The sequence below is a fragment of the Ambystoma mexicanum genome, chromosome 11 (genome assembly GCF_040938575.1).
Source record: "Ambystoma mexicanum isolate Mex_15411 chromosome 11, UKY_AmexF1_1, whole genome shotgun sequence".
Lineage (NCBI taxonomy): Eukaryota > Metazoa > Chordata > Amphibia > Caudata > Ambystomatidae > Ambystoma > Ambystoma mexicanum.
Genome location: NC_090934.1, coordinates 1,256,832,187 through 1,256,849,047, shown reverse-complemented (window position 1 = coordinate 1,256,849,047; position 16,861 = coordinate 1,256,832,187). Strand labels below are relative to the sequence as shown.

General features: G+C 45.4%; 1 protein-coding gene across 1 annotated transcript in view; it reads left to right on the top strand.

Annotated features, from left to right (window-relative positions):
* The window catches only part of SNX1 (sorting nexin 1), a 1,264,276-nt gene that overhangs the window by 824,097 nt on the left and 423,318 nt on the right, over positions 1-16,861 (top strand). Inside the window, exon 11 of the mRNA XM_069624696.1 lies at positions 2,544-2,749. Within this exon, the coding sequence (XP_069480797.1) occupies positions 2,544-2,749 (206 nt within the window). The remainder of the gene's footprint in view (positions 1-2,543; positions 2,750-16,861) is intronic.

Here is a 16,861-nt window from a genome sequence, read left to right as displayed (position 1 = left end):
CGAAAGTGGTTCTAAGGACTCATCCTTCCTTTATGCTCAAGGTTCCATCAGACTTTCATTTTAACAAACTTTTGGTGCTGCCAGTTTTCTCAAAAAGGCTTCTTCGCCTGCTGAAAGATCTTTGCAATAGCTGGACATGGTGCATGCCTTGATATTCTATGTTTCCCACACAAATGACGTTCAAAAGACTTCTGAGCTCACACCTGTGGATCATGGGAAGGCCCTGTCTAAAACGTCCATCTCCAGATGGCCCGCCGGCTGCATCATGCAATGCCATCAGCTGGCCTACAGGCCTTTGCCAGGCAGACCGAAGTCCCATTCCACCAGAACAATTGCATATACAACAGCGTTCTTTTCTGGTGTTCCCCTGCTAAATATCTGCAGCGCTGCTACGTGGAGGTCTACTCGCGCCTTCACCAGATTTTACTCCGACAGGAGTCTCGTGTCGGACAAGTAGTACTACACAACTTGTTTTCTTGAGGCAAGTGTGTTCCAGGGGTAAGTTGTATTGCTTCTGTTGAGACTTGCCACCTCCCATATTTGTGTATATTTATAGCATGTGAATTCATGCAAGACCCCTAGCTGGAGAAGGAACAAGTCCCTTACCTGTAAATCTTGTTCTCCTGTATGGGTCTTGCATGGATTCACATGTGAACCCTCCCTCCTTCCCCTCTGCGGCTCCTATTGGTTCCTACTGCCACTTAACGTATGCAACCAAATCTGAAAATGGCTACATGGGGTGTAGCTAAGGAGGACGAATGTCACTGGTTGGGGCAGTATGACGCAAAGTGACAGCAATAGTCTATATTCAAGTGACAATGCAGTTTTTAGCTAAAGGCTAAACTGCTTTATTTTAACTGAGGATTCCTAGTCTGACGACTGGTAATATTCATAGCATGTGAATCCATGTAAGACCCATGCTGGAGAACAGGAGTTACAGGTAAGTAACTTGTTCCTTCTGCAGTCCCGTCAGGTGTCCTGAAGGGTATGCACCGCATAGGTCTACATCTTATTTCAAGAAGTTGCCTGGGACCGTCTGGTAAAAGCCACAACTAGCTACTGACATAATGTGACCTCTACACCCATGGCCCCTGGGCTCCGCTCACCCGAACCAAGGACCGAAGATTGGAGCCCCAGCACATTCTGGAAGACCTGCCGTGTCACTTAGAAGGATCAGAGTCGGCAGGGGGGTAAGTGAACATACTGTTTCTGCACCCCCCTTTTCCGTCTCCCATTGGGTAACCTTGGGCGGAGAGCCCTTTACCCTAAACTCACTCTGCCCTGGCCTTTGGTCATGGAACCTGGGTCAAGGATCCTGTCCTAAGACATACCTTTGGAGCAGGATAGCGTGGGGGTACTTACCTATTTAGAAGTAAATACTTTCTTTTAAAAACATTTCTATCTCCACCACATCCCATTGCATCAGTTCTGAAATACCTCTCCCGGGGAAACCGTAATGGAGTATGTGACTTTTTGGGCACAGGGCCCCTTTCATATTAGGGCTTGACTTCATAAAACAGAGGGAACTGGGTTTGTGATTATTCTATCTAATCAAACTTTTTTTTCCTGTATTTAATTACTCTTGACTACTGGTATGTAATGTTATCTCTTAAGGTGAATTCTTTTAGCACAATGCTTACCTGTGATTTTTATGCGTGGTGTTTTCAGAAAGGCCTAATAAATAATTTGATTTTCATATACTTACTGACTTGAATTATTGATGGTGTTCTGTGCGAGCTCGTTGTAGCGTGAGACCTCTCGGGCACTTTTCCTGAGACCAATCTTGACTGCTCATCTACCTATCTTGATTAGGTTGTGGCCAACGTTCCAGTGTCTTCTCAGTTTACCATAAATAGTGGCCTCCTAAAAATCCTCCCCAGGGGCCGATTTTAGAAATCCATCTCAATACTTATCACTGTTCTAGGAAATATTGTGAGCATGTCTGCTTGAATTATCCTAAGTTATGTTCAGCATATACTGTTGTCTTAATCACTAGCGCGGAAACCCCACCACTGTGAAAGCAAAACATCAACTATGGCACACCCTGATTAATGGAAGTCACTATTGTACGGACACACAATTTATTTAGTGAATCTATCTGTAAATACCACTGTTCTGATAGGTCGGCACAAGGCAGTTTCTTGTTTTTGATGGGTGACAATTGCCTGATAAAGCAACTGAGCTAGTACAATATTGATCACAAAACTGATGTACAATATCTAGTCCTATGTATGCCCACATTATTAGTTTTTGAAGAATAGACTCTGTGTTTTGTTTGAGTTAAATGGTTGTACATTGCATAATTTTTGAATTATCACAGCGAATTCCAAAAACACTTCTTCAAAATGTTTTCATCATCAGATATTTGTTAGTAAAGTCCCATAGAGCTTTCCTTTTCAGTTTAGATTTTCTTGCACCTCCTTTTATTCCCTCCTCCTGTCTCACACATTTAGTTCATACTTTTAAAATAACTTGTATTGCAATCTTGAACAAGGTAAAATATAAACTGTTACTTCAGCTTAATTTGATTTTTGTTGTTTCAGAGTTAGCGCTGAATACAGCGCAGTTTGCAAAGAGCTTGGCTATGTTGGGCAGCTCAGAGGACAACACAGCCTTATCCCGGGCACTCTCCCAGTTGGCTGAGGTTGAGGAGAAAATAGAGCAACTCCATCAAGAACAGGCCAATAGCGACTTTTTCATCCTGGCGGAACTGCTGGCAGATTACATTCGTCTTCTCTCCACTGTCCGTGTAAGTTCAGACAGAAATTGCAACATGTATATATAATTGGCAGGTTGTGAGGCAAAGCTGGACTTAATGCTGTTTCACAGTAAAGCTTATGCATTTCAATATCTGTGGATAATTATCTTAAACGTTAGCTGAATGAGCCAGAGCTGCTTATTAAATGTCCATTGCTTTTTTAATGTGTATATGTATAGTCCATGAAAAAATCAGTTAAGGTAAGAAACCTATCGCAACAAACCTCTTGAAATGAAACGCATTGGGGAACTCGGTCCCTTCACTTATAATTAAGGCTTCTGGTTTCATGGTATTTATTTTTCTGCCATTTCCATCTGTATCAATATTTGTTTTGGGCCTTTTTCTTTGTATTTATCCACATCTGTTTTTTGTCATATAAAAATATAATTGGCAAACTGGTATTTTTCTGCATTCTAATAAAAATGCATTTATTAAAGCACACATGCATCCATAGAGGAAAGAAATGCCAGCTCCATGTTTTCAATAAAACTGCGATTGCTGCCGCCTTAAAATGTATGCTGTCAGCAATTTAGAGAACTGTAATGCTACTGTTCTACAACTTTTACACTCTCCATGCTGCCAATCAGAAATGCGATTGGTCTGTGATGTGTGAGTGACATCAGATTGATTTCTGTCTGTATTTGTGTAAAATTCAATAACAACTGAAAACTGGAAGCATTACTTATAATACACACGCCTAGTTAATAAAGATTGCCAACGCTATCAGTTAAGGAAAGTCTTCATTCTATTAAAGACAAGGAGGCGAGCATTATGTTTTACTTTCTTTTAATTCTGCCATACCAGCACTTCAACTTAACTTTAATTTTTTTTGGTTTTTTTTTGTTGATATTCCATCAGAAAAAACAAAAGAATCAAATAAAGTTACAAGATTCATTTCCGTGAACAACTTGAAATGAGTTCCAGAACTACAACTCCCATCCCCCTGAGGCCTTCTGTAGTCCTGACCTCTGTCCTTGCACCAATCAGTGTCCAGCTCGGGGTATAAACTCTCTCACCCCTAGGTCCTTTCCTCTTTCTTTTGCCATGATCATTCAATCCCATAAACATCCAGAACGTGACCAAACTACTCCATCAACTGTGCTTTGATCCGGAATCGGCTTAACCGCACGGCCCAACGGGGACAACTTGCCAACGAATCATTGACGCACTTCCCAACTTGCTCATGACGTCTTCTGCTCGTGTCCTGTGAGAACAGAGAATATCACGTGAGGGTGGGAAACAAATATTAATACTAGAAATGCATCACAATTATTAGTTAATTCTAGCATTAATGGGGGGGGATATAATGCTCGCCTCCTTGTCTTTAATAGAATGAAGACTTTCCTTAGCTGATAGCGTTGGCAATCTTTATTCTATGACAAGACAGGAGGCTCGCATTATGCTTGTTCAAAGCTTGTTAAGACTCTGCTTGGTATATTCGAAATCGGTTTGAAATAAAAGGTCTTAAAGGTGGTTTCAGAAGACCAATCTGCAGAATTCATAATATCTTGCAATGAGACGCCCGTCGCAAAAGCTCTAGATGCCATTGCCCCTCTAGTGGAATGGGCCCCAAACGAGGATAAATCTATACCTGCCCATTGCATAACTTCCCTCAGCCATCTCGCAATGGTTGCTGTCGCTACTGCATGATGAGGCTTCCTACGCGCTATAAGTAACTGGGTCACGCCGCGCGGTCTAAACTGCGCTGTTGCTGCTTCATAATCTTTTATACACTGTGCGACGCATAACTTCTTATTCTCAGTAAAATATGGGTAGGAAATTACTCTGGAATCTGTTTCAGTCCTTTTAGCGATATTAAAAGCCACTTCCTCCGGATAGAATATTTTCCTATCAACCTCCAACCCTTTCACGTCTGAGACTCTCCGGCATGCTATCAAGCATAAAAGCATCGCTAATTTGCCCGACAACTGGGAGCGGGACAGGACGTCATTCTCTGGCCACCTGAGAAACAATTGGAAGACGTCCCATAAGACTGCGTATTTTGGCTCTGGCGGCCTCCTCAATTTTATACCTTTGAGGAGACGCAGTACTGCTGGGTGCTCACCTACTGGATTCCCTTCTACTGTGCTGTGCCCTGCCGAAATGGCGGATCTGTAGACTCCGATATTCCTATAGGCGCCCCCCTCCTGAAATTTGGAAGCTAAAAAATTTTGGATGTTCACTAGAGGCGCTGAAATGGGATCCAAACTGAGATCTGTACACCATTTCGCCCAACTGTTCCAAGCTGTGTTATAGCTCCTGACGGTGGAAGGCGCCCAGGAATCTCGGATACAATCTGCAGCTAGTTCCGAAATTCCTGGCAAGTTCCATTTCCTCCTGAAACCCTGTAGGCAATCAGCTGCAGGGAGCCCGCTTCTATCAGCGGGTGGGTCCTGCCGGACGGGTCGAGTAGAAGGTCCGGGGCGTTCAGAACTATCCTCGGAAAATCCGTAGAAAGTTTGATCGCTACTGGAAACCAAGCCTGTGTCCTCCAACAGGGTAATACTATCACCACCTCTGCTCTGTCTCTGCGGACTTTCGCCAGCGCTCACGCGATCATTGCAAATGGCGCGAAGGCATAGTGCACTGCTCCGTGCCACGGGTGCAGGAAGGCATCTGTACCCACTGCTCCCGGGTCTATCCTCCAACTGAGTACTTCTGCGTCTGCACATTCAGTCTGGACGCAAATAGATCTGTATCTAAGGGTCCCCAAGTTTGCTGGATGCGCTGGAATACTAGAGGATGCAGCTTCCAGTCGCTGGAGTCTACAAGATATCGAGAGTTCCAGTCTGCTATGCAGTTCTGGCTCCCAGGGAGGTATTCTGCGGTCACTGTAACGTTGTTCTGGAGGCAAAAATGCCAGAAGTCTTTTGCGAATTCTGCTAACATTCTGGATTTTCTGCCACCTAACTTGTTGATGTATCGGACCGCTGAGATGTTGTCCATCTTGAGCAGGACACAACATCTTACTCTGTCCTTCGTGAAGGCCTGAACTGCGAAGGAGCCTGCTAGAAGCTCGAGGCAGTTTATATGGAGACGTAACTCCTCGTCAGACCATCTCCCTCCTGTCTGAATGTGTTTGCATCTCGCTCCCCAGCCTGACCTGCTTGCGTCTGATTCTATGACCAGTACCGGGACATCCCCGAAGATCGCTCGACCGTTCCAGGCCTCCATGTTTTCTAGCCACCAATGTAGCTCTGACATGGCTTCTTGATCTAAGTCGACTTGTTGATGGTACTGCAAGCCTCCTTGCAGATGTTTGATCTTCAGTCTCTGCAAAGCACGGTAATGCAAAGGACCGGGGAAAATAGCTTGAATGAAAGCTGCTAATAGGCCAACTATCCTGGCTAGATTCCGAAGCGAAATAGAACGTTTCGCTATCACTGCCCTGAGCTCCTTCTTTATGGCTCTCACTTTGTGTCCTGGGAGCTCTAGAATTGCTCTCACTGTGTCCACTGTGAAGCCTAAAAACTCTAACCTCTGCACCGGAGCTAACTGGGACTTTTCCAAATTCACCAAAAATCCCAGAGATGATAGGAGCTTGAATATCCACTGAACTTCTCTCGTGAGATTCTCTTTGCTGGATCCCATTACTAGAATATCGTCTAGATAGATAATCATCCGAATGCCTCTTTCTCTGATAGCTGCAGTCACCGGCTTCATCACCTTCGTGAAGGCCCATGGTGCTGAGGCCAGCCCGAACGGCAGGCACGTAAACCGCCAGATCTCCCCTTTCCAGCGGAACTGCAGATATTCCCGAAAGGCTGTTGCTATCGGAATCGCTAGGTAAGCGTCTTTGAGGTCTAGTCGCGCTAACCAATCTCCTGCGCGCAATAGGTCTCGGAGGAGGTGTATACCCTCCATCTTGAAGTGGTTGTACTCCAACCACCCGTTCAATTCTTTTAGGTTTATCACTGGGCGAATCTTCTCCCCTCTGTGCACAAGAAACATGTTGCTGATGAAGACTTGTCCCTCTGTGACCTCCCGCTCTATCGCATTTTTCTCCACTAATTTGCTCAATTCGCTGTGCAATAGTACCTTTTCGTCCTGCGACATGTAAATGGGGACTGGTACTGCGTTCTGCTTTGGCACGCCTATGAAGTCTAGGGGAAGACCCTCTATCGCCCTTAAAACCCAAGCATCGCTTGATAAAGCTTGCCACGCCTTCAGAAAATGGAGGGTTCTGCCTCCGATAGGAATCTTTGGTGTACTCACCGCCTGCTGTACTTGGCTGACAGAATGAACCTCTTCCTCTGCTGCCCCTTGCGTGTCTTCCTCTGGCTGGGAAGGAGTCTTGTTGACGGCCTTCCCAATACTGCGCGCGTGGACCTTGAGGTCGTCTCTGATGGTTATAGCGACCGGACGAGCGACCTCTGAAGCGTCCGGTCCCCGCAAAAACACGTCCAGGGAAGATCTTTTTTTATAGAACTCTGGGCTCTTTCAAGCGCTGCATATGTACCAACAAATTGGGCCATCTCTTTCGCAAAGGCTTCTCCAAAAAGAAGCCCTTGGCACCCTTCCCGGCCTCGTATGTAGCTAGGTCACTAAGCTTCTTGTCAATTTTAAGGAGGACACCCCTCCTTCTCTCCGAAGAGAGGGCGCAGTTCACGTTACCCAGTAGGCAAATCGCCCTTTGCACCCAGTTCGCTAGTGCTTGATTATCAACCGGAACACCAGCGTCCTTTGACTTTTCGAACAAGTCCATTATCTTGGCTAATGGACCCACAAGGTCCAGAAGCTTGTCCTGGCATGCCTTCCAGGCGAGATCGACTCCTTTCCGGATGTCATTTGCCGACTTGGTTACAAAGGTGACCATCTTCGGGTCCAATTCTGGAGTGTCCGTTAGCTTGCCCGGCAGCTCGGGTCTTGGACATTCAGCGCGCATGCGGGATCTAACCTCCCTGTCCAGTGGTTTCCGGATGTGCTGCGCCATGTACAGCGCTACTCTGGGGGAGGGCACCCATTCGGAAGACCTCGGGTGCCTAATGGTCTCCGGATCAAACATATCAAGAATGTTGTCTTCCTCATCAGGGGCTTCTTGTGGGAAGTGTTGAATGGGCTGAAGAATTTCTTCTTCTTCGCCACCTTCATCGTCGGGGGCGTATGCCTCTTCATAATCCCCTGAATTATTCACCCCTGGGGCAGGGGGTCCGTTGTGGCTGTCAGCCAATTTAGCTAGAAAGGCTTCCTTCAGTCTGGCGACAGGGTCGCTCTGGCCTTGGGGAACAGTGTTACCCCTCTCTATTGTGCCCGCGGGGGTCAAAGAGTCTGCGCTCTTACGGGCCTTCTTACACCCCTTATCTTCAACCCTCTTCTGAGGGTGTCCAGCTGATGTCCCTTCCCCAGGGCTGTCTGCCCGTCTTTTTCTTGCTTTGAGCTGCTCTTTTTGCTCGACCATGGTTGCTTCCAGCAACTCTAACCTCTGTGCTAGAGGTTGCACCCCTTGAGAGACCGCCTGCGACAGCGAATCCCCCAGCACCCTCTTGAAACTGAGGGATAAGTCCGAATCTTGCCAGGTGGGCTCCTCCTCCCACTCTTGTTCGCTCCACTCTGGAGAAGTGGACTGAGAATCCACAGGGTGCGATGAATGAGCCATGAAAACTGTGTCAGCAGAGCTGACTTTCTGTGAATCAGCTTAAAGGAGGCTCTATCAGAGATTAATGCACTGTGCGCTTTCTAGCTCCTGCGACTGCTCTTTTTTTTTTTTTGTCCTGTATCAATGACAGGTCGTCGCTTCTCTCCTATATCAAAATGTTCTTCTTTTTTGTGTCCGCACATCCCGTCGCTCCGTTTCGCTAATATTTAATGCGAAACGAGCGTTGGGAGCCGTGCATGCCGGGAAGACTCTGCGGCGCTGCTGGGTCTCAGCGCTCACCGAATTCGGCGGCGCGAGACGTCCCTGTGCATGCGTATGGGAGGGGTGCAGCCGCGAGTGAGGGCTCCTGAAGGAAACGGCACGAAACGCTACCTTGAGGAGAACGGGACGGCTGCCTAAAGCGAGCGGCTTTGCCCGCGGCTCCGCCCCGCTTCAACTCCGTGTACGGCGGACAAATGCCTAAGCGTGCGCGCGCATTGACAACAGCAAAATACACTTACAAAGGATATCTATCCCTATCTATACACCCAGTGGGCACTTCTGCATTCCCATAATATACACACATATAAAACAGTACTCATCTGTAGTATGGCAGCCAAAAGAAAGAGGAAAGGACCTAGGGGTGAGAGAGTTTATACCCCGAGCTGGACACTGATTGGTGCAAGGACAGCGGTCAGGACTACAGAAGGCCTCAGGGGGATGGGAGTTGTAGTTCTGGAACTCATTTCAAGTTGTTCAAGGAAATGAATCTTGTAACTTTATTTGATTCTTTTGTTTTTTCTGATGGAATATCAAAAAAAAAAATGAAAGTTAAAGTTAAGTTGAAGTGCTGGTATGGCAGAATTAAAAGAAAGTAAAGCATAATGCGAGCCTCCTGTCTTGTCATAGAATCCGGTCCGGAGTACCACAATCTGTTGAATTTGAGGGGTTTTATTGCACTATGTTTCTTACCTTTAACTGATCATTAACTAAACTGTTTTCATTAAATCTCAAGGGTTTTGTTATTCAATAGATTTTTTTCTGCACCGCTGATCATGGTCTTGGCCAGTGCACCCAGCCTTCGGCCGTACCCACTGTATATATTAGAACACTACCAGACCACTAGCCATGCCTTTCGGCCATGCCCACTGTATTTTTTTAATCACTACTTTGTCACTAGCCATGGCCAGTGGGCACACTGTCCATTTTAAAACACTACCAGACCACTGGCCACGGCCAAAGTGATTTTTTTCACCCCAACGTCGCTATATGTTAAAATTACTAAAAACCTTTTTTTATTATTATTTGCCATTTTGGGTATAATTGGGGATTCTTGTTGTCGGTGGTTTTTCTTTTTTTATACATCTGGGGGTGTTTTGCCAGTATTTTCAGAATCTGTGTTCATCAGTGCTTTCCCATGTGCCACCTTCAATCACGGCTAACTTTTTTTTTTCTAGTGTAAATACAAACATATTATTGTATTGTTTCATTGTGTGCATAAGTGGGGTAATATCTCTCATGACAGGCTGCAAGAATAACATATGCCCAGGTTTGAGAGGTTAACCTCGAAATCCACCCTAATGCATCCATCGCTCATCAATCACAGACTGCCTTTGACCTGTTTTGACAGTGTATTATGTATAAAAGATGGCAGGCTTTAAGTACTCTCCATTTTTATTAGACAGTATGCAAGTGTACTTTCTTTCCCAAGGATCGCACCCTTTGGTAAAGCAGCATGATGCAAGCCCCTTGTTGTATGGCAGATCTATTGGTGACTGTTGTGATACATCGCACAACCCCAACTAACCACATTTAAGTAGCCTCGAAAAGGGAGAAAGAAAATGACCAGCTGCAAGAATAACACATGCCCAGGTACTTTTGTCCCATAGTGAAAATCAAAAGTTGGCACCCATGAATATGCGCACAGTAAGTGAACATATATCTTAAAGTGAAATGTACAAATGTAGTTCAATTGACCTTCCCCTTAGAAGAAAGTTTGCAAGACAAAATAGCATTGGACTTTTTTTTTTTTGTTGAAGTAATGAACACCAGAAAAATAACCTGAGAGAAGAAATGTTACAATAAATCAGCTGGTAAATTTAAAAGGTGCTCACCTTTTAAACCTAGAAATCTGTAGTGAAATATTCCCAGGAAAACAATCTTTTTTTATTTGTTTATTGTAATATTAGTTTAGTAAAAAAGAAAACAAACTTTTCGTTAACTTTTTTTTCCCCCTTCACGTCTTGTCCAATCATCTTTTTCTGGATAACTAGACCCAAAAAATAAATTGAGTTGAGTTAAATTAAATGGCAATCCTTATTGCATCCATGAAGTTGATTACAGCACAAGTCAATCGAGTATTAATGCCTGAAATTAGATACCACCACCACTCGTCCAGGTTTCCATTTTGCGGAGTAAAAATTTGGAGATGCAACTAACACAGAGGGGAAATCACAACGCATTCGATTATTCAGTGTTTTACAGACTCCACCGCCTTCTTACAGTGACGGCATTGATTGTTTATAGTTTTTTGGTCATGCTTCATCATCATCTCTTGTTTTATATAAATTGAAACGCAATCTCATGAACTGATCGCGATGGTAGCGTGATGGAAATGTAGTTAGATATTTTGGAGTTATATCGATTTCATGCATTGCTGTTCCAAAGTCTATAGTTGATGCCAACTTCTTACGTTTTTCATTATTCAATATCCAATTCCTGCGTCAGATACTTTTTTTGGCAATTTGTGGTGTTTTCACTAGTGAGTCTGTCGGGCCAGCCTCGCTCATTATTTTTTAAAGTTTTGCTTCCCATTTCCTTAGTAGATCAGCCGATGAATGGTTGTGCTTTAAACGAAGTATTTCATAGGGTTTTGCAGTTGGAACAAGCCGCATTTTACGGAGAGCAGAGATTGCTTTTCATAGAACTGTGCCATACAATGAATCAATACTCAGTTCATAACCAATGACTGTTATTGAAATATTCTGTGGGAGTTTAAGGACCTTACGCCAAAATTTCCCTTCAAGTTTACACCAGATATTGGCACAAATATTCCAGCCAGCTTCACTGCCGAATGATATTGCAGGCACTACTTTTTGAAGGTAAAAAGAAAAAAACGGTTTAAGTGTGAATTTACCATAAGCAGCATGCAGTTTTGCCCCTTGTAAGGTGAACATATGCATTTGCATGAATAAGTCTTGCATCCAATCCCATTCTCGTATCAAGGTGTTAAACAGCACTTCCAAATAGCGTATGCGGTTTGTTGGTTCTAATGTTTCGTTGTCTGCCCACCAAGTAAATTTCTTATCTTGCCTGTTTCCTGATCCAAAGGACATTATCTTTGATTTCTTTGCATTTATCTTTAAATCATTTTTCTCATAATAACCTTGTAGGGCTCTTGGTAATCTCTGGAGCCCTATTCGAGTTGAGTCCAAAAGTACAATGTCATCGGCATAAATGGCACAACTCAGCCCCTATCCATTTACTCCTGGAGGAAAGGTCCTTAGTTGATTCAGGGCTATTTGTAAGTCAGATATGAAAAGTTTAAATAGTGCTGCTAGTGGGCAGCCCTGTTTAATCCCCCCCCCCCTCTTAATCTGGATTTCCTCAGTTAAATCACCTGGCGCATTTAAGCGCACACAAATTGAGGTATTTGTATATAGTGCCATTAGGGGTTGCAGCTGCTCATTTGGGCAGGCCCAGGCTTGCAGTTTAGACAACAATAACTGCTGGTTGATTCTATCAAAGGCCTGTTTGAGGTCAATGAAGTCGAGAAATAGTTTTTTCTTGCCTTTCAAGGCTTTAAGTTTGACCATGTTAAGGAGAATCAGATTTAACTCCACTCCGACTCCCTTAGTGAAACCAATTTGACGCATGTCAACTACAGCTGCTTTTTCAGCCCACTCTGCAAGTTTTCTCTGAAGGAATGATGCAAAAGCCTTACCAATAGTATCAAGAAGGGCAATCAGCGATAGTTTGTAGGATCATCCCGATTGCCCTTCTTGAATATCGCCACTACAGCTGCTTTTCTCCAAGAGTTGGGCAATACTTGTGTCACTGCTATTCTTTCAAATAGGACTGCAATGAAAATTGCCCACAATTATTTATTTGCCTTGAGCATCACATTGGATATGCCGTCGGTGCCCGCTGCTCTTAAATTATAACATTTTTGGATAGCTCTTTCAATATCTTCAGGCGATTTGATGACATTCCAGCTCGACTTTATTGGCATTTGAGGTATTACATTAGAACATCTCTGGGCTTCAAATGCAACGGCAAAGTGTTCTTTTTTAAAAAAAAAACTTTTCTTTATTGGCATAGAGAGAGAACAGATTAACAACACAGTATACAGGACAGATAATATCGCAGTTGCATGTATGACATTACATATGTTTGAGGATGCCTGTTAGGGGATACGCCCTTGGTTTTACAATACAGTGCGTTTACGGGATAGCCGAGTTTACTTCATCTGGGGGGGAAGAGAGATGCTACAAGTTCAATATCCTCCTTGCTGTTCAGACAGCTACAAAACTCTGTCCATACATTCGTGGGACGAGAGGCCAATGGGAGAGTGTTAATGTAGTCCTCTTCGCACGTTTGAGTCCAGATGAGGGCCTTTAGCCACATCTCAAATGATGGGGGGGACCGGCGCTTCCAACACTGCAAAATGCATTTTTTGGCCACCATGGTAGCGACATTCAAGAATTTAGACATCTTCCTCGCCTCGGGCTCGTCCCACACTCCGAACAGGGCAGCCAGAGGGGCGGGAGAGATATGGGTTGTTATTATCTCAGATAGGGCCTCCATGATGGCTTTCCAGTTTGGGCCCAGTGCTTCACAAGTCCAGAACATGTGGATGTGATCAGCCTCAGTGGATTTACATCTAGGGCATGTATGAGCCTGGCCGTGTGCAAACCTTCCCACCCTGGGTGGCGTGTACTATAGGCGATTTAGGAGCTTGTATTGCATACATCTATATCTGGCATTTAGGGAGGTCTTACATGTGTGTATGCACATCTTTCTCCACAATGCATCTGAGAGGGGTAAGCCCAGTTCGCCACTCCACATGTCACGCGCCGGCTGCGGCGCATCATCGGGGTTAGCAATCAGCATGGTGTACAACGATGATGTTATGCCCCTGGCCCCCGCCGAGGTAGTTATATATTGGATTTCGGGCAAGTGTGGGGGTTCGTCGGGATAGCAGGGCCACCAGGCGCGGATTGCTGCCCTCAACCTGAAATACTGCAGCAATTCCAGTGCCGAGCCAGAGTGCCCGGGTCGCCATGTCTGCGGGGTGATGAACTTCCCTCCGGGGTATAGGTCGGACAGTGCTCGGTAGCCCAGGTCGTACCAGTGTCTCTTTAGGAGTTTGTCGTGAGTAGGGCTGAGGCCCGGGAACTGCCAGATGGGCAGCCATTTGTGGTGGCCAGTGTGTGCCTGTAGTAATCGTCTCCACGCTGTGATTGTAGCTGCAGCATGGAATGTATGATGAAGGATGAGGGAGAGGATGTTGACTTCCTCACTTGCTAGATTCTCGAGTTTCACATGTGGGGGAGGATCCGTGAATGTATACCAGTGTGAGGCGTGTTGAGCTTGTGCGGCGGTCCAGTATTTGGCGAAGTCTGGGGCAGTGAAGCCACCCCTCTCGTAAGGAAGAGTCATATGCTGCCACTTCTTACGCACCACGCCAGCGTGCTACAGAAACTGGGCGCATGCGGTGTGTAGGTCCCTGAAGTATCGCCTCCCGGGCCAGATCGGCATGTTTACAAAGATGTAGAGCAGTTTAGGGACAATTATCATTTTGATTAGGGACAGCCTGCCCGATATGGAAAGCGGGAGACTGCGCCATTTCGACAGCTCGGCCTCCACGAGCTGCGCCGCAGCCGCGTAGTTGTCGGCTAACAGTGATGGTTTAGTGAGGGATACCTGAACCCCGAGATATCCGATACCCCCGGGTGACCAGTGGAGGGGAAATTCGCTTTCTGGTTGAGAGGTTGCCACCGTGAGTGGGAAAATTTCGGATTTAGTGTAATTTATGGTGAAGCCCGAAAATGTGCCTATTTTCGTTATGTCGCGTAAGATAGGGTCTAAATGAGCAGCCGGGTCTCTGATTTAGAGAAGTACGCCATCCGCGTACAGTGAGATTATCTCCGGGGTGTCTCGGAGGCGTATGCCCTTTCGTGTATGTTTGTCTCTGACCCAGTCAGCTATGGGTTCGATAGCAAGTGCAAAAAGTATTGGGGGTGGGGGGGACGGACAACCTTGGCGAGTGCCTCTGTGGAGCACGAAGGGGGATGAAACCTTAGAGTTGATAAGGACTCTGGCTACCGGGCCTGTATATAGTAGCTTGATATATATCATTCGTCGGGCGATTCCCATTTTGTGGAGTACCACCCACATATACTGCCACGACACCATGTCGAATGCCTTCGACTATTAATAATTAGACAAGAAATAATCCCAACTGTTAAATACAGAGGGCGGCATGACTAAACAATTCCAACATCATCGATCCCGATCTGCCAATTTAAAGGCATGAACAAATGATGACTTCAGTCTAAACCACTACCGAATGAGCAGCCAGATGGCGCCAAATTGTTCATGTCCCGAAGCAACCTTAGTTTAATACAGATTCTTTTGCAATCAACTGTGAAACTGGGGAAGTATATATTACATATAAAATGATTTTGTTGTCCTGAAGACGGCCTTTACCAACCAGACCATACAGCACAGTGAGGACTGTTGGCCGAAACATATGTCGACTAGAATTGTGGAAACTGTTACCAGTTTGTGTTTCCTTTGAATCTACTTTAAACATCACAAGTGGTCGAATTTTTCGCAGTGGAGTTTCAGTCCACCTTGAATAAGCATAGTAACAACCCAGATGAACAGTATTTTAGACAGTATTCCCTTTTTCATTTTGTATTTTTGTGGTTGGATTTTTTCCTTCTTTTTCCAGTGGCACCTGTTGCCAAAACTATGGTGCACAGGCACCAGTAGAGTGTAAGTGCGAGTGCACAGGTTGAGTAATATATGTGATTAGGTGTATATGTATAGATTGTTTTGAAAGTTTTTAATGTTGTATAAAATGCAGTAAAATAAATGAAGATGATATTTTTTCTATAAAAGAGTGGTGGGCATAACAATTTGTGAATTTCTCAGATCGTCTTTGTTCTGACCTGTTGCAACTTAGGGACAAAAAGAAGGGGTAGTTGACCTATCCCTCTCCTCTCGATATATTAGTCTCCCATTCGATAGTGTCAGCCCCTCCCCCCCCCGATATAAAAAAATCTGGGAGTACCCAATTATAAGCAGCAGTGTTGATTAAAGACAGGGGTCTGTAGGACCTGCATTTGTCAAGTGGCTTACCTGGTTTGGGGAGCATGGTTATGACAGCCTCGCGCATAGACTGGGGCAGAATAGCCAGTTTGAGTGATTCATTCCAGACTTCGAGGAGTCTGGGTCCAAGGATGGTTACATGCTCCTGATAAAACTCCGAAGTGAGACCGTCTGGACCAGCTGCTTTGCCCTTCGGGCAGCTCGATATAGCTGCGGTTATCTCGTCAAGGGTGAACGGAACCTCTAGCTGATCTCTGGTAGCACGAGAGAGGAGGGTCATGGGATGTGGTCAAGCAGTAGGTCCGTATCTTGTGGGCTGTGTTCTTTTTGGGGGCCATACAGGGTTGTATAGAACGCAGTAAATGTTTCAAGGATGTGTTTCTCAGACCAGCTCAATGCACCGGATGTGGTTCTGCCACCCTCCACACGGACCAGTCTGGACAACGTCCTCCCCGGTCTGTCCCCTTCACCGTATTTCCGGGCTGGCATGGGTCGGGCATGGTATTGCATCTCCCTCCGGGCGTGGGCCTCAAACGTTTCCAGTTCCGATCTAATTTGGGCCAGTATGGTCGGGGAGGGGGCAGAGGTGTACTGCTTTTCAAGGTCTTTTAGCTTCACCTCCGACTGCTGCAAGCTATTTCTAATGACTTTGAGGACCCCAGCTTCCCTGGAGATCCAGATCCCCCTGATGAAGACCTTGAACGCCTCCCACCGAACCCCATCGGATGTATCCTGTCTGTTATTGCATTGTTTATTTTGTTTGTTTATTTATTGTGCGCACCAGACCCTGAGGTAGCAGGGCGCATAAGACAAGAAGACTTACAGCTTGGTTACAGAAGTTACAGATATACAGAGCATGGTACAAACAGTTTTCTTGGATCCACAGGGTGAAGTTAAGGCAGTAAGGTGCATGTACAATACGGTGTGCAGAAAGCCGGTCATCATATAGCTGACGTTTTACATGATAGCAAATCTATATAAGTACAGTACATGCAGGGGATACGTGGGGCGAATGCGGGTTACATAGCATTCTCGGTGAGCCATTTTATTGTGTTCCTTCTGAATTTGTTGAACGTTTGGTCGGATCTAAGAGCATGAGGTAGGGAGTTCCAAAGTTGAGCTGCCCTGACTGGGAAGCTGGACCCTCCGATAGTGGTCAGTTTAAATCTGGGCACTAGCAGGCAATTGGG